The 20,450-nt window shown below is 43.3% G+C and overlaps 2 protein-coding genes and 1 long non-coding RNA gene across 9 annotated transcripts; all 3 read right to left on the bottom strand.

The window, feature by feature from the left end:
• Positions 1 to 741: 741 nt before the first annotated feature.
• On the bottom strand, positions 742 to 9,233 carry LOC121201827 (uncharacterized). 6 transcript variants are annotated; one of them, XR_008693168.1, is made up of 8 exons: positions 9,052 to 9,233; positions 8,836 to 8,917; positions 1,988 to 3,263; positions 1,742 to 1,801; positions 1,572 to 1,611; positions 1,317 to 1,335; positions 1,081 to 1,165; positions 742 to 973 (listed from the first exon to the last, which is right to left on the bottom strand). XR_008693168.1 is itself a non-coding variant. In XM_055504318.1 (8 exons), the coding sequence occupies exons 1-3, from the start codon at positions 9,096 to 9,098 to the stop codon at positions 2,431 to 2,433; spliced, it is 978 nt and encodes a 325-aa protein (XP_055360293.1). In that variant the 5' UTR covers positions 9,099 to 9,233; the 3' UTR covers positions 742 to 973; positions 1,081 to 1,165; positions 1,317 to 1,335; positions 1,572 to 1,611; positions 1,742 to 1,894; positions 1,988 to 2,430. The 6 variants fall into 6 exon arrangements, 4 of the variants coding, with proteins under 4 accessions (XP_055360293.1, XP_055360292.1, XP_055360295.1 ...); XR_008693167.1 differs by lacking the exons at positions 8,836 to 8,917; positions 9,052 to 9,233 and adding an exon at positions 3,887 to 4,099 and having other exon boundaries at positions 1,988 to 2,619; positions 3,166 to 3,263; XM_055504318.1 differs by having other exon boundaries at positions 1,742 to 1,894; positions 9,036 to 9,233.
• Positions 9,234 to 10,646: 1,413 nt separating this feature from the next.
• Positions 10,647 to 15,060, bottom strand: LOC114845410 (uncharacterized). The gene is made up of 10 exons (XM_055504604.1): positions 15,055 to 15,060; positions 14,111 to 14,201; positions 13,892 to 13,992; positions 12,519 to 13,266; positions 11,753 to 11,961; positions 11,583 to 11,622; positions 11,326 to 11,344; positions 11,164 to 11,246; positions 10,991 to 11,075; positions 10,647 to 10,883 (listed from the first exon to the last, which is right to left on the bottom strand). The coding sequence occupies exons 1-5, from the start codon at positions 15,058 to 15,060 to the stop codon at positions 11,831 to 11,833; spliced, it is 1,077 nt and encodes a 358-aa protein (XP_055360579.1). The 3' UTR covers positions 10,647 to 10,883; positions 10,991 to 11,075; positions 11,164 to 11,246; positions 11,326 to 11,344; positions 11,583 to 11,622; positions 11,753 to 11,830.
• An 850-nt stretch (positions 15,061 to 15,910) lies between these two features.
• Positions 15,911 to 18,008, bottom strand: LOC114845411 (uncharacterized). 2 transcript variants are annotated; one of them, XR_008693307.1, is made up of 8 exons: positions 17,594 to 18,008; positions 17,076 to 17,252; positions 16,829 to 16,888; positions 16,659 to 16,698; positions 16,401 to 16,419; positions 16,238 to 16,320; positions 16,066 to 16,150; positions 15,911 to 15,958 (listed from the first exon to the last, which is right to left on the bottom strand). It is a non-coding gene; the product is annotated as an uncharacterized LOC114845411 (long non-coding RNA). The 2 variants fall into 2 exon arrangements; XR_003783881.3 differs by lacking the exon at positions 17,594 to 18,008 and having other exon boundaries at positions 17,076 to 17,550.
• Between the last annotated feature and the right edge of the window lie 2,442 nt (positions 18,009 to 20,450).

Below are 20,450 nucleotides of genomic sequence, written 5' to 3'. Positions count from 1 at the left end.
TTTGTTTATTTGTTTGCTTTATTTTTTAATAACGTTAGAGGAAAAAAATTGTCAAATCCAAAATGCCAATAAAAGCAAGAAAAAGAAAGATATTGCACAAGATCCTATATTACGACTGTTAAGTGTAGTAGTATATAGTGTGTTCATAATTATTTTGTTTTACTAATTTTATTTATTTATTTTACTTACAAGACAACGAACTAAACTGGGCTCAAATTTTTAAAATTCTGTTTCATCTTTTTTAAACTTTAAAATATTTTATACGTTAACATTTTTTTTTATTATGTTTCTCTTTAATTTACAATGATAATATTTATTGTATGAACTGGACATTGAAGGTTTTCCTATGTGAGATTATTAGGCTGTGACAGTGTTCTACTTCTCCCACATATCTTACATCAGCTTGTCTCCTTTTGCTAGAGATGAACTCAGGCACTGGAGATTGTCACCAACCAGTGTGGACACAACATGCAGTTACATCATTATTGTTTCAGACTCGCTAATCTAATTATTACATATGTATTCAATAAGTTGATGTATGTAGTAAAGTAAGGAAGAGGTTCCTAGGGACAAATGAACAACCTGATTAGTGTTACAACAACATTCTGATCTCAGTCTGTTATTTAGCGCTTCATGAAAGTGTTATGAAGGTGTCATAAGTAATGAGTACTTATTTTTACCATTTTACCAACATATTCAGAGTCTCACAATAAAACATGAAGAAATACAAAGTAAATGATGTTTAACATGAAACGTATTTATTACAATTTGTTTCAAATGATTTATGAAAATGACTTGTCCTGAATGTCTTCAGTTTACAGATGGAGGCCAACACCACTGATTATGTGAAAAGTCTCCCAAACCCAGCAGCACAGAGGGAGCAGTGATAAAGACACTTCCTCTATGTGGTTGGGACTGGGAGGCTCCCCTCTGTCGGGACCGGAGGCTGGAGGGAGCAAAGAGCCGAAGGATGCTAGAAGAAACATCACAAACAGATGTGTTGTTAAGATACAAGTCTGCATTGAGATGTTATTGAGATGTTAAGCTTATCACCACTGTACTACTCAGGTGATTACTTACAGCATTGAGCCTCCATAGACACAGGTGACAACTTCTCTCCAGGTGGTCCTATGGTGTCTGTTGTGTCCATCCTCCACAGCTGCACCTGTCGCAACCAAAACGAAAACATTGGCTTCAGGAGCACATGACGTAAAGTACAGACTACGAATAAGCCACCACATGTCATTCTTACTGACATTACAATGCAGAGTGAGTAAATACGTCAGAGAAAAACAGGACATTTTAGTTGTATTTACCATTGCCTGGTGTCACCTTCTGCAGATAAAAGACACAAAGACAAACAATTACACTACTGTCAATTTAAATGTATGAAAAGTCAAATGAAAATTTATCCCAACTTAACATCTTTATTTACCTACCTTGTGTTTTTTTAACTTAATTTATGTAAAAAAAATAAAACAAATAAAGTGTCACCAGATAAGTGTAACTTATACTATGTTTTCCTTTATCTCAAACAAACAGAACAAATAAAGTGGTACGTGTCTCCTCACCTCCTTCTCCTCGTGCCCTCAGCGCCTTCTCCTTATGAAACTGAATGTGAAGAAAGATAATTCATTTGTAGGATCAGGTTGAATTTGAATGTAATACAAACATTTATTTCCACTCAACTACTTCCTTTGACATCTCTGAAATTGTCACACAATCAAAATCTTGTACTCACCTTTGTCTGCTGGACTGACAGACACACTGGTCAGTACATCAGTATCAGTGGCACTGCTCCCTGTGGTGTGGAGCATGATTAGAACAGCAGACAACCATGTGTCCCCTCCAAAGCACATGACACTGCAGTCCATCCTCCTCTGCCACTGAGGAGCTTCAGTGGGAGATGACATGTGTCCCCAGTGCCACTGTAACTGAACTAGCCTATGGCTGTAGAGGAAAACATGGTAATAAAAATAATAGTTACCCTGCCAGACGCTAGAGCAACTTGCATGGGGTGGGGTCGACGGCCCTGCCAGGCGCTGAACTCAGCCTCCAGGGTGAAAGAAAAGTCCATCCCACCACCATGCTGAACTGTAAACGCAGGCCCCAGTGCCAGACGCAACCTGCGACAAGAACTGCCCAGCCAGACGCAAAGGCTAGTTCTCAGGGTAAATATTAACATTCAAACCTGTATTCATCCAGGAAAGAAAGAAAGGTCCCAGTGCCAGACGCTACCTGGGACAAGAACTGCCCAGCCAGATGCAAAGGCTAGTTCTCAGGGTTTGGATGAATATTTAAAATTATGAAGAAAGAAATCAAGAAAAAAAAAAGAAGACAGTAGGATAAACTGGTCCTGTCAAAAACAGAGGCCAGTTATCCGTGAACAAAGAGGTGGCTGCTGCCATCCAACAAAGGCAAAGACCAAGTTTACTGTGTGACACAGTGTCTCACAGTAAAACATGGTCTTTTGGGAGCAGCCCCCTCCTCATCACTGTCCTCCCTACCTCTACCAGGTGTGCTGCTGCTGCTGCTGCTGCTGCTGCTGCTGCTAGGAGCCTCGTTGGTTTCCCCAACCGCTAAGTCCTCGCTGGTCCCTTCCACTGTGGAGCCTGAGTCCTGAATAACAGGAGACAGGGAAAGGCCAGCATCGGGAACACAGGGCAGCTCAGAAGGAGCCACAATAAGTGGAACCAGAGGGGAAGGAGCAGGGGGTGAAGGTGGAATAGAAGAAGAAGGAGCAAAAGAGCATGGAGGAGAAAGAGGAGGAGCCGTAGAGCAAGAAGGAACAGGAGAATAAGGAGGAGGGGGCGTGGAAGGAACAGAAGAAGGACGAACAGGAGAGCGTGGAGGAGAATGAGGAGCAGCAAAAGAGCAAGAAGGAACAGGAGAATAGGGAGGAGGGGGTGTGGAAGGAACAGAAGAAGGAAAGGGAGAGCGTGGAGGAGAATGAGGAGCAGCAAAAGAGCAAGAGGGAACAGGAGAATAGGGAGGAGGGGGTGTGGAAGGAACAGAAGAAGGAACAGGAGAGCGTGGAGGAGAATAGGGAGGAGGAGGTGTGGAAGGAATAGCAGAAGGAACAGGAAAGCGTGGAGGAGAATGAGGAGGAAAGAGATCAGTGTAAAGAGGAAGTTGTGTGTAAGAAGGCAGGTCAAAGCGGGGTACCTCAATGCCAGAGGTGGGGGGGCCAACTTCCAGAACGTGGGAAGTGGCTCGCTCAAAGCGAGTCCTCCAACGCCTAGGTGGACGACCGTGCACAGCAACTGTGTGTGAAGGTCAGAGAACAGACATTTGGAACTCACTTCATCTTCTTCATTCAAACTACAACAGGAGGCCTGTAACACTAAGCACCTAAACTGCATTCATGCTCACATTAGCTGCACTAACCACCCTGCATCACATGCATCATCTACTAGTCAGGTTTCTACCATGTTTTCACACATGACAGGAAATGCTGCACTTAGTACAACAGTATCAATAGTTTTTAGCTCTTTAAAAGTACAAACTTAGACGTCTTCTTCACACGTGTTTGTCTCATTGAAACGAGACATATTCTCTACACTTGTCTGACAAACAAACACATTTTTGCCGCAAATGGAAAATATAGCGCTTGGTAAAAAAAAGTTTAGCTTAGCAAGTTAACACGGGCACCTTGTTGCCATGGTGATTAAGAATGGGCGCCGAGTCGCCATCTTTATTTTTATTTTTACCAAATCTCCAACGATAAATGGGGAAGAATTATGCCAAAGCAAAGCAAAATATCAACGCTTCCACCTTTCTTAACATATTCAACTGCTATTACACTTAGCATTTAACCTTTCAGTCCGTGTTTAAATCGTTCACCGTCAGACTGTACACACTTAAGACACTAGGAGGAGCCGCTTACCTTCCCCCTCCGGCTGCCACCGCTGTCTGCCTCCGCGGCTCCACCGTCTGAACCGTGTCCAGAGCTCCCAGATCCTCGGGGGCAAGTGGCGCTCCATTGCTCTTGCAAAACAAATTAATATACTCACAGATTTTCTTTTGCTGTCAATGTCTGCAAGACCAGAGGCGAATGTGTAAAATCACATTGCTGCGCTTCTTTTATAAAGTCAGCGGCGGTTACCATGGTTTTGACGCACGTGCACGGACGTGCGTGACAACGCAAAGGGGACACAGTGGCGGCCATCACACGCAGCTAAGCGTTCTCTGCTAGCCTAAACATGGTCAGATTTTGTTTGCAGATAAAATGATTCTCCGTGGTCTGTTTCTTTCCTTCGTGTCATATTATATCCGCTTGGTTTCGCCGCTCCAACTGTTTGTATATTATTGTAAAGTTTTTATCCAATCATATTTCATCAGACTTGTGTAGCCAGGCGATAACCAATCCGATAACCAATCAGATCTCGAGTCTGCGACACCGATTCCGAACTATGAGGCACTCTTAGCTCTGATTGGTCAGAAACCTAGTCAATCTTTTTTTATTTCTGGTTTCTCCCCTGCATATTATTTCGTGCTTACCATGCACAGGAATTAAAACATAGGATTTAAATTTGAAACTGAATGTTAATGGAAGATGTTGAAATTGTTTAGGGTTGTTTTAACAAAGACGTTTTGTCTGAGAGCGGTTTTATTAAAACTTTGCTATCCAAACAAGCTGTGTTTGGATAGCAAAGGATGGGGTTGGTGCTCTGTCAGAGTAAACACAGCAGTCCATGGATCGCCATTCATTCATCCGTCATTTATTTTTTAATTGACAAATAATCTAGCTAGAGCCCAAAGAAATCACTCTCTATCATCGCTACTTTCTGTTTTCATAATAAGATGTAATTATGGAAATCTGCAAAAGAAATATCTAATATACAAATATACAATAAACGTCTCATCTAACAATAGTTGTGCACTTTTACTGTATAATGTAGGATTTGTTAGTAGTTGACAGTGGCATCTAATGCTAAAAAACAGTATTAGTTGTCAACTTTGGTTTCGAATGAAATGGCTTTGGTCCATAATGCCAGACCGTCACAAGTATTACCTTGTTGATTAGTTCACATCCATACAGTATTGCAAGGTACTGTCATGTGACTAACCTGCCGCACAGGATGCTCCCAGAATGTCCTGATGTTACCATCCAGTTGGGATTAGCTCATGGAAATGCAACACACTGACAGAAGTCAGTGCGGCCGACAGCCGTTTACACAACCGTCCGCTACCTAATGTAGGTTACGTGTTACTAAAGCATATTTAAACAAAGTTTTTAAGTTAAGCACAGAGCTTCAGACAGGTCAAACAAGCAGCCATCTGCATTTCAAGGAGGTCTGTGCAGAACATCTGCACGTGGACATTGAAGGTTCTGCTATGTGAGATTATCAGGCTGTGACAGTGTTCTACTTCTCCCACTGATCTTAGATCAGCTTGTCTCCTTTTGCTAGAGATGAACTCAGGTACTGGAGATTGTCACCAACCAGTGTGGACACAACATGCAGTTACATCATTATTGTTTCAGACTCGCTAATCTAATTATTACATATGTATTCAATAAGTTGATGTATGTAGTAAAGTAAGGAAGAGGTTCCTAGGGACAAATGAACAACCTGATTAGTGTTACAACAACATTCTGATCTCAGTCTGTTATTTAGCGCTTCATGAAAGTGTTATGAAGGTGTCATAAGTAATGAGTAATTATTTTTACCATTTTACCAACCTATTCAGAGTCTCACAATAAAACATGAAGAAATACAAAGTAAATGATGTTTAACATGAATGTATTTATTACAATTTGTTTCAAATGATTTATGAAAATGACTTGTCCTGAACGTCTTCTGTTTACAGATGGAGGCCAACACCACTGATTATGTGAAGAGTCTCCCAAACCCAGCAGCACAGAGGGAGCAGTGATAAAGACACTTCCTCTATGTGGTTGGGACTGGGAGGCTCCCCTCTGTCGGGACCGGAGGCTGGAGGGAGCAAAGAGCCGAAGGATGCTAGAAGAAACATCACAAACAGATGTGTTGTTAACATACAAGTCTGCATTGAGATGTTATTGAGATGTTAAGCTTATCACCACTGTACTACTCAGGTGATTACTTACAGCATTGAGCCTCCATAGACACAGGTGACAACCTCTCTCCAGGTGGTCCTATGGTGTCTGTTGTGTCCATCCTCCACAGCTGCACCTGTCGCAACCAAACGAAAACATTGGCTTCAGGAGCACATGACGTAAAGTACAGACTACGAATAAGCCACCACATGTCATTCTTACTGAATGTAATTGTGCAGGGCCGTAGTTTCCTGCAATCGCTCTGACATCTCCTTGACTGCAGGACCATGGTCCAGATCGGTCGTCTCTGGTAAAGTGAAAGCATTACAATGCAGAGTGAGTAAATACGTCAGAGAAATACTTGAAGGACATTTTAGTTGTATTTACCATTGCCTGGTGTCACCTTCTGCAGATAAAAGACACAAAGACAAACAATTACACTACTGTCAATTTAAATGTATGAAAAGTCAAATGAAAATTTATCCCAACTTAACATCTTTATTTACCTACCTTGTGTTTTTTTAACTTAATTTATGTAAAAAAAAAAATAAAACAAATAAAGTGTCACCAGATAAGTGTAACTTATACTATGTTTTCCTTTATCTCAAACAAACAGAACAAATAAAGTGGTACGTGTCTCCTCACCTCCTTCTCCTCGTGCCCTCAGCGCCTTCTCCTTATGAAACTGAATGTGAAGAAAGATAATTCATTTGTAGGATCAGGTTGAATTTGAATGTAATACAAACATTTATTTCCACTCAACTACTTCCTTTGACATCTCTGAAATTGTCACACAATCAAAATCTTGTACTCACCTTTGTCTGCTGGACTGACAGACACACTGGTCAGTACATCAGTATCAGTGGCACTGCTCCCTGTGGTGTGGAGCATGATTAGAACAGCAGACAACCATGTGTCCCCTCCAAAGCACATGACACTGCAGTCCATCCTCCTCTGCCACTGAGGAGCTTCAGTGGGAGATGACATGTGTCCCCAGTGCCACTGTAACTGAACTGACCTATGGCTGTAGAGGAAAACATGGTAATAAAAATAATAGTTACCCTGCCAGACGCTAGAGCAACTTGCATGGGGGGGGGGTCGACGGCCCTGCCAGGCGCTGAACTCAGCCTCCAGGGTGAAAGAAAAGTCCATCCCACCACCATGCTGAACTGTAAACGCAGGCCCCAGTGCCAGACGCAACCTGTGACAAGAACTGCCCAGCCAGACGCAAAGGCTAGTTCTCAGGGTAAATATTAACATTCAAACCTGTATTCATCCAGGAAAGAAAGAAAGGTCCCAGTGCCAGACGCTACCTGGGACAAGAACTGCCCAGCCAGACGCAAAGGCTAGTTCTCAGGGTTTGGATGAATATTTAAAATTATGAAGAAAGAAATCAAGAAAAAAAAGAAGACAGTAGGATAAACTGGTCCTGTCAAAATCAGAGGCCAGTTATCCGTGAACAAAGAGGTGGCTGCTGCCATCCAACAAAGGCAAAGACCAAGTTTACTGTGTGACACAGTGTCTCACAGTAAAACATGGTCTTTTGGGAGCCAGCCCCTCCTCATCACTGTCCTCCCTACCTCTACCAGGTGTGCTGCTGCTGCTGCTGCTGCTGCTGCTAGGAGCCTCGTTGGTTTCCCCAACCGCTAAGTCCTCGCTGGTCCCTTCCACTGTGGAGCCTGAGGTCCTGAATAACAGGAGACAGGGAAAGGCCAGCATCGGGAAACACAGGGCAGCTCAGAAGGAGCCACAATACGTGGAACCAGAGGGGAAGGAGCAGGGGGTGAAGGTGGAATAGAAGAAGAAGGAGCAAAAGAGCATGGAGGAGAAAGAGGAGGAGCCGGAGAGCAAGAAGGAACAGGAGAATAAGGAGTGAGTGGGTGTGGAAGGAACAGAAGAAGGACGAACAGGAGAAGCGTGGAGTAAGAATGAGGAGCAGCAAAAAGAGCAAGAGGAACAGGAGAATAGGGAGGAGGGGTGTGGGAAGGAATAGCAGAAGGGAAGGGACAGGAAAGCGTGGAGGAGAATGAGGAGGAAAAGAGATCAGTGTAAAGAGGAAGTTTGTGTGTAAGAGGCAGGTCAAAGCGGGGTACCTCAATGCCAGAGGTGGGGGGGGCCAACTTCCAGAACGTGGGGAAGTGGCTCGCTCAAAGCGAGTCCTCCAACGCCTAGGTGGACGACCGTGCACAGCAACTGTGTGTGAAGGTCAGAGAACAGACATTTGGAACTCACTTCATCTTCTTCATTCAAACTACAACAGGAGGCCTGTAACACTAAGCACCTAAACTGCATTCATGCTCACATTAGCTGCACTAACCACCCTGCATCACATGCATCATCTACTAGTCAGGTTTCTACCATGTTTTCACACATGACAGGAAATGCTGCACTTAGTACAACAGTATCAATAGTTTTTAGCTCTTTAAAAGTACAAACTTAGACGTCTTCTTCACACGTGTTTGTCTCATTGAAACGAGACATATTCTCTACACTTGTCTGACAAACAAACACATTTTTGCCGCACATGGAAAATATAGCGCTTGGTAAAAAAAAGTTAGCTTAGCAAAGCTAACACGGGCACCTTGTTGCCATGGTGATTAAGAATGGGCGCCGAGTCGCCATCTTTATTTTTATTTTTACCAAATCTCCAACGATAAATGGGGAAGAATTATGCCAAAGCAAAGCAAAATATCAACGCTTCCACCTTTCTTAACATATTCAACTGCTATTACACCTAGCATTTAACCTTTCAGTCAGTGTTTACATCGTTGACCGTCAGACTGTACACACTTAAGACACTAGGAGGAGCCGCTTACCTTCCCCCTGCCTCCGCGGCTCCACCGTCTGAACCGTGTCCAGAGCTCCCAGATCCTCGGGGGCAAGTGGCGCTCCATTGCTCTTGCAAAACAAATTAATATACTCACAGATTTTCTTTTGCTGTCAATGTCTGCAAGACCAGAGGCGAATGTGTAAAAGCACATTGCTGCGCTTCTTTTATAAAGTCAGCGGCGGTTACCATGGTTTTGACGCACCTGCACGGACGTGCGTGACAACGCAAAGGGGACACAGTGGCGGCCATCACACGCAGCTAAGCGTTCTCTGCGAGCCTAAACATGGTCAGATTTTGTTTGCAGATAAAATGATTCTCCGTGGTCTGTTTTCTTCGTGTCATATTATATCCGCTTGGTTTCGCCGCTCCAACTGTTGTATATTATTGTAAAGTTTTTATCCAATCATATTTCATCAGACTTGTGTAGCCAGGCGATAACCAATCCGATAACCAATCAGATCTCGAGTCTGCGACACCGATTCCGAACTATGAGGCACTCTTAGCTCTGATTGGTCAGAAACCTAGTCAATCTTTTTTTATTTCTGGTTTCTCCCTGCATATTATTTCCGTGCTTACCATGCACAGGAATTAAAACATGGATTTAAATTTGAACTGAATGTTAATGGAAGATGTTGAAATTGTTTAGGGTTGTTTTAACAAAGACGTTTTGTCTGAGAGCGGTTTTATTAAAACTTTGCTATCCAAACAAGCTGTGTTTGGATAGCAAAGGATGGGGTTGGTGCTCTGTCAGAGTAAAACACAGCAGTCCAGTGGATCGCCATTCATTCATCCGTCATTTATTTTTTTAATTGACAAATAATCTAGCTAGAGCCCAAAGAAATCACTCTCTATCATCGCTACTTTCTGTTTTCATAATAAGATGTAATTATGGAAATCTGCAAAAGAAATATCTAATATACAAATATACAATAAACGTCTCATCTAACAATAGTTGTGCACTTTTACTGTATAATGTAGGATTTGTTAGTAGTTGACAGTGGCATCTAATGCTAAAAAACAGTATTAGTTGTCACTTTGGTTTCGAATGAAATGGCTTTGGTCCATAATGCCAGACCGTCACAAGTATTACCTTGTTGATTAGTTCATCCATACAGTATTGCAAGGTACTGTCATGTGACTAACCTGCCGCACAGGATGCTCCCAGAATGTCCTGATGTTACCATCCAGTTGGGATTAGCTCATGGAAATGCAACACACTGACAGAAGTCAGTGCGGCCGACAGCCGTTTACACCGTCCGCTACCTAATGTAGGTTACGTGTTACTAAAGCATATTTAAACAAAGTTTTTAAGTTAAGCACAGAGCTTCAGACAGGTCAAACAAGCAGCATCTGCATTTCAAGGAGGTCTGTGCAGAACATCTGCACGTGGACATTGAAGGTTCTGCTATGTGAGATTATCAGGCTGTGACAGTGTTCTACTTCTCCCACTGATCTTAGATCAGCTTGTCTCCTTTTGCTAGAGATGAACTCAGGTACTGGAGATTGTCACCAACCAGTGTGGACACAACATGCAGTTACATCATTATTGTTTCAGACTCGCTAATCTAATTATTACATATGTATTCAATAAGTTGATGTATGTAGTAAAGTAAGGAAGAGGTTCCTAGGGACAAATGAACAACCTGATTAGTGTTACAACAACATTCTGATCTCAGTCTGTTATTTAGCGCTTCATGAAAGTGTTATGAAGGTGTCATAAGTAATGAGTAATTATTTTTACCATTTTACCAACCTATTCAGAGTCTCACAATAAAACATGAAGAAATACAAAGTAAATGATGTTTAACATGAAATGTATTTATTACAATTTGTTTCAAATGATTTATGAAAATGACTTGTCCTGAACGTCTTCTGTTTACAGATGGAGGCCAACACCACTGATTATGTGAAGAGTCTCCCAAACCCAGCAGCACAGAGGGAGCAGTGATAAAGACACTTCCTCTATGTGGTTGGGACTGGGAGGCTCCCCTCTGTCGGGACCGGAGGCTGGAGGGAGCAAAGAGCCGAAGGATGCTAGAAGAAACATCACAAACAGATGTGTTGTTAACATACAAGTCTGCATTGAGATGTTATTGAGATGTTAAGCTTATCACCACTGTACTACTCAGGTGATTACTTACAGCATTGAGCCTCCATAGACACAGGTGACAACTTCTCTCCAGGTGGTCCTATGGTGTCTGTTGTGTCCATCCTCCACAGCTGCACCTGTCGCAACCAAAAACGAAAACATTGGCTTCAGGAGCACATGACGTAAAGTACAGACTACGAATAAGCCACCACATGTCATTCTTACTGAATGTAATTGTGCAGCCGTAGTTCCTGCAATCGCTCTGACATCTCCTTGGACTGCAGGACCATGGTCCAGATCGGTCGTCTCTGGTAAGTGAAAGCATTACAATGCAGAGTGAGTAAATACGTCAGAGAAATACTTGAAGGACATTTTAGTTGTATTTACCATTGCCTGGTGTCACCTTCTGCAGATAAAAGACACAAAGACAAACAATTACACTACTGTCAATTTAAATGTATGAAAAGTCAAATGAAAATTTATCCCAACTTAACATCTTTATTTACCTACCTTGTGTTTTTTTAACTTAATTTATGTAAAAAAAAAATAAAACAAATAAAGTGTCACCAGATAAGTGTAACTTATACTATGTTTTCCTTTATCTCAAACAAACAGAACAAATAAAGTGGTACGTGTCTCCTCACCTCCTTCTCCTCGTGCCCTCAGCGCCTTCTCCTTATGAAACTGAATGTGAAGAAAGATAATTCATTTGTAGGATCAGGTTGAATTTGAATGTAATACAAACATTTATTTCCACTCAACTACTTCCTTTGACATCTCTGAAATTGTCACACATTCAAAATCTTGTACTCACCTTTGTCTGCTGGACTGACAGACACACTGGTCAGTACATCAGTATCAGTGGCACTGCTCCCTGTGGTGTGGAGCATGATTAGAACAGCAGACAACCATGTGTCCCCTCCAAAGCACATGACACTGCAGTCCATCCTCCTCTGCCACTGAGGAGCTTCAGTGGGAGATGACATGTGTCCCCAGTGCCACTGTAACTGAACTGACCTATGGCTGTAGAGGAAAACATGGTAATAAAAATAATAGTTACCCTGCCAGACGCTAGAGCAACTTGCATGGGGGGGGGTCGACGGCCCTGCCAGGCGCTGAACTCAGCCTCCAGGGTGAAAGAAAAGTCCATCCCACCACCATGCTGAACTGTAAACGCAGGCCCCAGTGCCAGACGCAACCTGCGACAAGAACTGCCCAGCCAGACGCAAAGGCTAGTTCTCAGGGTAAATATTAACATTCAAACCTGTATTCATCCAGGAAAGAAAGAAAGGTCCCAGTGCCAGACGCTACCTGGGACAAGAACTGCCCAGCCAGACGCAAAGGCTAGTTCTCAGGGTTTGGATGAATATTTAAAATTATGAAGAAAGAAATCAAGAAAAAAAAAAGAAGACAGTAGGATAAACTGGTCCTGTCAAAAACAGAGGCCAGTTATCCGTGAACAAAGAGGTGGCTGCTGCCATCCAACAAAGGCAAAGACCAAGTTTACTGTGTGACACAGTGTCTCACAGTAAAACATGGTCTTTTGGGAGCAGCCCCCTCCTCATCACTGTCCTCCCTACCTCTACCAGGTGTGCTGCTGCTGCTGCTGCTGCTGCTAGGAGCCTCGTTGGTTTCCCCAACCGCTAAGTCCTCGCTGGTCCCTTCCACTGTGGAGCCTGAGTCCTGAATAACAGGAGACAGGGAAAGGCCAGCATCGGGAACACAGGGCAGCTCAGAAGGAGCCACAATAAGTGGAACCAGAGGGGAAGGAGCAGGGGGTGAAGGTGGAATAGAAGAAGAAGGAGCAAAAGAGCATGGAGGAGAAAGAGGAGGAGCCGGAGAGCAAGAAGGAACAGGAGAATAAGGAGGAGGGGGTGTGGAAGGAACAGAAGAAGGACGAACAGGAGAGCGTGGAGGAGAATGAGGAGCAGCAAAAGAGCAAGAAGGAACAGGAGAATAGGGAGGAGGGGGGTGTGGAAGGAACAGAAGAAGGAACAGGAGAGCGTGGAGGAGAATGAGGAGCAGCAAAAGAGCAAGAGGGAACAGGAGAATAGGGAGGAGGGGGTGTGGAAGGAACAGAAGAAGGAACAGGAGAGCGTGGAGGAGAATAGGGAGGAGGAGGTGTGGAAGGAATAGCAGAAGGAACAGGAAAGCGTGGAGGAGAATGAGGAGGAAAGAGATCAGTGTAAAGAGGAAGTTGTGTGTAAGAAGGCAGGTCAAAGCGGGGTACCTCAATGCCAGAGGTGGGGGGGCCAACTTCCAGAACGTGGGAAGTGGCTCGCTCAAAGCGAGTCCTCCAACGCCTAGGTGGACGACCGTGCACAGCAACTGTGTGTGAAGGTCAGAGAACAGACATTTGGAACTCACTTCATCTTCTTCATTCAAACTACAACAGGAGGCCTGTGTAACACTAAGCACCTAAACTGCATTCATGCTCACATTAGCTGCACTAACCACCCTGCATCACATGCATCATCTACTAGTCAGGTTTCTACCATGTTTTCACACATGACAGGAAATGCTGCACTTAGTACAACAGTATCAATAGTTTTTAGCTCTTTAAAAGTACAAACTTAGACGTCTTCTTCACACGTGTTTGTCTCATTGAAACGAGACATATTCTCTACACTTGTCTGACAAACAAACACATTTTTGCCGCAAATGGAAAATATAGCGCTTGGTAAAAAAAAGTTTAGCTTAGCAAGCTAACACGGGCACCTTGTTGCCATGGTGATTAAGAATGGGCGCCGAGTCGCCATCTTTATTTTTATTTTTACCAAACCTCCAACGATAAATGGGGAAGAATTATGCCAAAGCAAAGCAAAATATCAACGCTTCCACCTTTCTTAACATATTCAACTGCTATTACACCTAGCATTTAACCTTTCAGTCAGTGTTTACATCGTTGACCGTCAGACTGTACACACTTAAGACACTAGGAGGAGCCGCTTACCTTCCCCCTCCGGCTGCCACCGCTGTCTGCCTCCGCGGCTCCACCGTCTGAACCGTGTCCAGAGCTCCCAGATCCTCGGGGGCAAGTGGCGCTCCATTGCTCTTGCAAAACAAATTAATATACTCACAGATTTTCTTTTGCTGTCAATGTCTGCAAGACCAGAGGCGAATGTGTAAAATCACATTGCTGCGCTTCTTTTATAAAGTCAGCGGCGGTTACCATGGTTTTGACGCACGTGCACGGACGTGCGTGACAACGCAAAGGGGACACAGTGGCGGCCATCACACGCAGCTAAGCGTTCTCTGCTAGCCTAAACATGGTCAGATTTTGTTTGCAGATAAAATGATTCTCCGTGGTCTGTTTTCTTCGTGTCATATTATATCCGCTTGGTTTCGCCGCTCCAACTGTTGTATATTATTGTAAAGTTTTTATCCAATCATATTTCATCAGACTTGTGTAGCCAGGCGATAACCAATCCGATAACCAATTAGATCTCGAGTCTGCGACACCGATTCCGAACTATGAGGCACTCTTAGCTCTGATTGGTCAGAAACCTAGTCAATCTTTTTTTATTTCTGGTTTCTCCCTGCATATTATTTCCGTGCTTACCATGCACAGGAATTAAAACATGGATTTAAATTTGAACTGAATGTTAATGGAAGATGTTGAAATTGTTTAGGGTTGTTTTAACAAAGACGTTTTGTCTGAGAGCGGTTTTATTAAAACTTTGCTATCCAAACAAGCTGTGTTTGGATAGCAAAGGATGGGGTTGGTGCTCTGTCAGAGTAAAACACAGCAGTCCAGTGGATCGCCATTCATTCATCCGTCATTTATTTTTTTAATTGACAAATAATCTAGCTAGAGCCCAAAGAAATCACTCTCTATCATCGCTACTTTCTGTTTTCATAATAAGATGTAATTATGGAAATCTGCAAAAGAAATATCTAATATACAAATATACAATCAACGTCTCATCTAACAATAGTTGTGCACTTTTACTGTATAATGTAGGATTTGTTAGTAGTTGACAGTGGCATCTAATGCTAAAAAACAGTATTAGTTGTCAACTTTGGTTTCGAATGAAATGGCTTTGGTCCATAATGCCAGACCGTCACAAGTATTACCTTGTTGGATTAGTTCATCCATACAGTATTGCAAGGTACTGTCATGTGACTAACCTGCCGCACAGGATGCTCCCAGAATGTCCTGATGTTACCATCCAGTTGGGATTAGCTCATGGAAATGCAACACACTGACAGAAGTCAGTGCGGCCGACAGCCGTTTACACCGTCCGCTACCTAATGTAGGTTACGTGTTACTAAAGCATATTTAAACAAAGTTTTTAAGTTAAGCACAGAGCTTCAGACAGGTCAAACAAGCAGCATCTGCATTTCAAGGAGGTCTGTGCAGAACATCTGCACGTGGACATTGAAGGTTCTGCTATGTGAGATTATCAGGCTGTGACAGTGTTCTACTTTTCCCACTGATCTTAGATCAGCTTGTCTCCTTTTGCTAGAGATGAACTCAGGTACTGGAGATTGTCACCAACCAGTGTGGACACAACATGCAGTTACATCATTATTGTTTCAGACTCGCTAATCTAATTATTACATATGTATTCAATAAGTTGATGTATGTAGTAAAGTAAGGAAGAGGTTCCTAGGGACAAAATGAACAACCTGATTAGTGTTACAACAACATTCTGATCTCAGTCTGTTATTTAGCGCTTCATGAAAGTGTTATGAAGGTGTCATAAGTAATGAGTAATTATTTTTACCATTTTACCAACCTATTCAGAGTCTCCAATAAAACATGAAGAAATACAAAGTAAATGATGTTTAACATGAAATGTATTTATTACAATTTGTTTCAATGATTTATGAAAATGACTTGTCCTGAACGTCTTCTGTTTACAGATGGAGGCCAACACCACTGATTATGTGAAGAGTCTCCCAAACCCAGCAGCACAGAGGGAGCAGTGATAAAGACACTTCCTCTATGTGGTTGGGACTGGGAGCTCCCCTCTGTCGGGACCGGAGGCTGGAGGGAGCAAAGAGCCGAAGGATGCTAGAAGAAACATCACAAACAGATGTGTTGTTAACATACAAGTCCTGCATGAGATGTTATTGAGATGTTAAGCTTATCACCACTGTACTACTCAGGTGATTACTTACAGCATTGAGCCTCCATAGACACAGGTGACAACTTCTCTCCAGGTGGTCCTATGGTGTCTGTTGTGTCCATCCTCCACAGCTGCACCTGTCGCAACCAAAACGAAAACATTGGCTTCAGGAGCACATGACGTAAAGTACAGACTACGAATAAGCCACCACATGTCATTCTTACTGAATGTAATTGTGCAGCCGTAGTTCCTGCAATCGCTCTGACATCTCCTTGGACTGCAGGACCATGGTCCAGATCGGTCGTCTCTGGTAAAGTGAAAGCATTACAATGCAGAGTGAGTAAATACGTCAGAGAAATACTTGAAGGACATTTTAGTTGTATTTACCATTGCCTGGTGTCACCTTCTGCAGATAAAGACACAAAGACAAACAATTACACTACTGTCAATTTAAATGTATGAAAAGTCAAATGAAAATTTATCCCAACTTAACATCTTTATTTACCTACCTTGTGTTTTTTTAACTTAATTTATGTATAAAAAAAAAATAAAACAAATAAAGTGTCACCAGATAAGTGTAACTTATACTATGTTTTCCTTTATCTCAAACAAACAGAACAAATAAAGTGGTACGTGTCTCCTCACCTCCTTCTCCTCGTGCCCTCAGCGCCTTCTCCTTATGAAACTGAATGTGAAGAAAGATAATTCATTTGTAGGATCAGGTTGAATTTGAATGTAATACAAACATTTATTTCCACTCAACTACTTCCTTTGACATCTCTGAAATTGTCACACAATCAAAATCTTGTACTCACCTTTGTCTGCTGGACTGACAGACACACTGGTCAGTACATCAGTATCAGTGGCACTGCTCCCTGTGGTGTGGAGCATGATTAGAACAGCAGACAACCATGTGACCCCCTCCAAAGCACATGACACTGCAGTCCATCCTCCTCTGCCACTGAGGAGCTTCAGTGGGAGATGACATGTGTCCCCAGTGCCACTGTAACTGAACTGACCTATGGCTGTAGAGGAAAACATGGTAATAAAAATAATAGTTACCCTGCCAGACGCTAGAGCAACTTGCATGGGGGGGGTCGACGGCCCTGCCAGGCGCTGAACTCAGCCTCCAGGGTGAAAGAAAAGTCCATCCCACCACCATGCTGAACTGTAAACGCAGGCCCCAGTGCCAGACGCAACCTGCGACAAGAACTGCCCAGCCAGACGCAAAGGCTAGTTCTCAGGGTAAATATTAACATTCAAACCAGTATTCATCCAGGAAAGAAAGAAAGGTCCCAGTGCCAGACGCTACCTGGGACAAGAACTGCCCAGCCAGACGCAAAGGCTAGTTCTCAGGGTTTGGATGAATATTTAAAATTATGAAGAAAGAAATCAAGAAAAAAAAAAGAAGACAGTAGGATAAACTGGTCCTGTCAAAAACAGAGGCCAGTTATCCGTGAACAAAGAGGTGGCTGCTGCCATCCAACAAAGGCAAAGACCAAGTTTACTGTGTGACACAGTGTCTCACAGTAAACATGGTCTTTTGGGAGCAGCCCCCTCCTCATCACTGTCCTCCCTACCTCTACCAGGTGTGCTGCTGCTGCTGCTGCTGCTAGGAGCCTCGTTGGTTTCCCCAACCGCTAAGTCCTCGCTGGTCCCTTCCACTGTGGAGCCTGAGTCCTGAATAACATGGAGACAGGGAAAGGCCAGCATCGGGAACACAGGGCAGCTCAGAAGGAGCCACAATAAGTGGAACCAGAGGGGAAGGAGCAGGGGGTGAAGGTGGAATAGAAGAAGAAGGAGCAAAAGAGCATGGAGGAGAAAGAGGAGGAGCCGGAGAGCAAGAAGGAACAGGAGAATAAGGAGGAGGGGGTGTGGAAGGAACAGAAGAAGGACGAACAGGAGAGCGTGGAGGAGAATGAGGAGCAGCAAAAGAGCAAGAAGGAACAGGAGAATAGGGAGGAGGGTGGTGTGGAAGGAACAGAAGAAGGAACAGGAGAAGCGTGGAGGAAGAATGAGGAGCAGCAAAGAGCAAGAGGGAACAGGAGAATAGGAGGAGGGGGTGTGGAAGGAACAGAAGAAGGACAGGAGAGCGTGGAGGAGAATAGGGGAGGAGGAGGTGTGGAAGGAATAGCAGAAGGAACAGGAAAGCGTGGTAGGAGAATGAGGAGGAAAGAGATCAGTGTAAAGAGGAAGTTGTGTGTAAGAAGGCAGTCAAAGCGGGGTACCTCAATGCCAGAGGTGGGGGGGGGGCCAACTTCCAGAACGTGGAAGTGGCTTCGCTCAAAGCGAGTCCTCCAACGCCTAGGTGGACGACCGTGCACAGCACTGTGTGTGAAGGTCAGAGAACAGACATTTGGAACTCAACTTCAATCTTCTTCATTCAAACTACAACAGGAGGCCTGTAAACACAAGCACCTAAACTGCATTCATGCTCACATTAGCTGCACTAACCACCCTGCATCACATGCATCATCTACTAGTCAGGTTTTCTACCATGTTTTCACACATGACAGGAAATGCTGCACTTAGTACAACAGTATCAATAGTTTTTAGCTCTTTAAAAGTACAAACTAGACGTCTTCTTCACACGTGTTTGTCTCATTGAAACGAGACATATTCTCTACACTTGTCTGACAAACAAACACATTTTTTGCCGCAAATGGAAAATATAGCGCTTGGTAAAAAAAGTTTAGCTTAGCAAGCTAACACGGGCACCTTGTTGCCATGGTGATAAGAATGGCGCTGAGTCGCCATCTTTATTTTTATTTTTTACCAAACCTCCAACGATAAATGGGGAAGAATTATGCCAAAGCAAAGCAAAAATATCAACGCTTCCACCTTTCTTAAACATATTCAACTGCTATTTACACCTAGCATTTAACCTTCAGTCAGTGTTTACATCGTTCCCCGTCAGACTGTACACACTTAAGACACTAGGAGGAGCCGCTTACCTTCCCCCTCCGGCTGCCACCGCTGTCTGCCTCCGCGGCTCCACCGTCTGAACCGTGTCCAGAGCTCCCAGATCCTCGGGGGCAAGTGGCGCTCCATTGCTCTTGCAAAACAAATTAATATACTCACAGATTTTCTTTTGCTGTCAATGTCTGCAAGACCAGAGGCGAATGTGTAAAATCACATTGCTGCGCTTCTTTTATAAGTCAGCGGCGGTTACCATGGTTTTGACGCACGTGCACGGACGTGCGTGACAACGCAAAGGGGACACAGTGGCGGCCATCACACGCAGCTAAGCGTTCTCTGCTAGCCTAAACATGGTCAGATTTTGTTTTGCAGATAAAATGATTCTCCGTGGTCTGTTTTCTTCGTGTCATATTATATCCGCTTGGTTTCGCCGCTCCAACTGTTGTATATTATTGTAAAGTTTTTATCCAATCATATTTCATCAGACTTGTGTAGCCAGGCGATAACCAATCCGATAACCAATTAGATCTCGAGTCTGCGACACCGATTCCGAACTATGAGGCACTCTTAGCTCTGATTGGTCAGAAACCTAGTCAATCTTTTTTTATTTCTGGTTTCTCCCTGCATATTATTTCCGTGCTTACCATGCACAGGAATTAAAACATGGATTTAAATTTGAACTGAATGTTAATGGAAGATGTTGAAATTGTTTAGGGTTGTTTTAACAAAGACGTTTTGTCTGAGAGCGGTTTTATTAAAACTTTGCTATCCAAACAAGCTGTGTTTGGATAGCAAAGGATGGGGTTGGTGCTCTGTCAGAGTAAAACACAGCAGTCCAGTGGATCGCCATTCATTCATCCGTCATTTATTTTTTTAATTGACAAATAATCTAGCTAGAGCCCAAAGAAATCACTCTCTATCATCGCTACTTTCTGTTTTCATAATAAGATGTAATTATGGAAATCTGCAAAAGAAATATCTAATATACAAATATACAATCAACGTCTCATCTAACAATAGTTGTGCACTTTTACTGTATAATGTAGGATTTGTTAGTAGTTGACAGTGGCATCTAATGCTAAAAAACAGTATTAGTTGTCAACTTTGGTTTCGAATGAAATGGCTTTGGTCCATAATGCCAGACCGTCACAAGTATTACCTTGTTGATTAGTTCATCCATACAGTATTGCAAGGTACTGTCATGTGACTAACCTGCCGCACAGGATGCTCCCAGAATGTCCTGATGTTACCATCCAGTTGGGATTAGCTCATGGAAATGCAACACACTGACAGAAGTCAGTGCGGCCGACAGCCGTTTACACCGTCCGCTACCTAATGTAGGTTACGTGTTACTAAAGCATATTTAAACAAAGCTTTTAAGTTAAGCACAGAGCTTCAGACAGGTCAAACAAGCAGCATCTGCATTTCAAGGAGGTCTGTGCAGAACATCTGCACGTGGACATTGAAGGTTCTGCTATGTGAGATTATCAGGCTGTGACAGTGTTCTACTTCTCCCAC

The sequence above is a fragment of the Betta splendens genome, chromosome 19 (assembly GCF_900634795.4).
Source record: "Betta splendens chromosome 19, fBetSpl5.4, whole genome shotgun sequence".
NCBI lineage: Eukaryota > Metazoa > Chordata > Actinopteri > Anabantiformes > Osphronemidae > Betta > Betta splendens.
Note: the sequence above shows the minus strand (reverse complement) of the source record. Positions and strands in the feature narration are given on the sequence as shown.

What these genes read in the sequence shown, in the direction of transcription:
- LOC114845410 (XM_055504604.1), bottom strand. An exon ending in GTGGCAGCCGGAGGGGGAAG is followed by an intron (nt 13,267 to 13,891) that starts GTAAGCGGCTCC and finishes CTTCACACACAG; the next exon opens with TTGCTGTGCACGGTCGTCCA. An exon ending in CAGCAGCACACCTGGTAGAG is followed by an intron (nt 11,962 to 12,518) that starts GTAGGGAGGACA and finishes TTTCCTCTACAG; the next exon opens with CCATAGGTCAGTTCAGTTAC.
- LOC121201827 (XM_055504318.1), bottom strand. Translation starts at nt 9,098, where the DNA reads ATGGCCGCCACTGTGTCCCCTTTGCGTTGTCACGCACGTCCGTGCAGG. An exon ending in GCAGGTGCGTCAAAACCATG is followed by an intron (nt 8,918 to 9,035) that starts GTAACCGCCGCT and finishes TTGTTTTGCAAG; the next exon opens with AGCAATGGAGCGCCACTTGC. An exon ending in GCCGCGGAGGCAGGGGGAAG is followed by an intron (nt 3,264 to 8,835) that starts GTAAGCGGCTCC and finishes CTTCACACACAG; the next exon opens with TTGCTGTGCACGGTCGTCCA.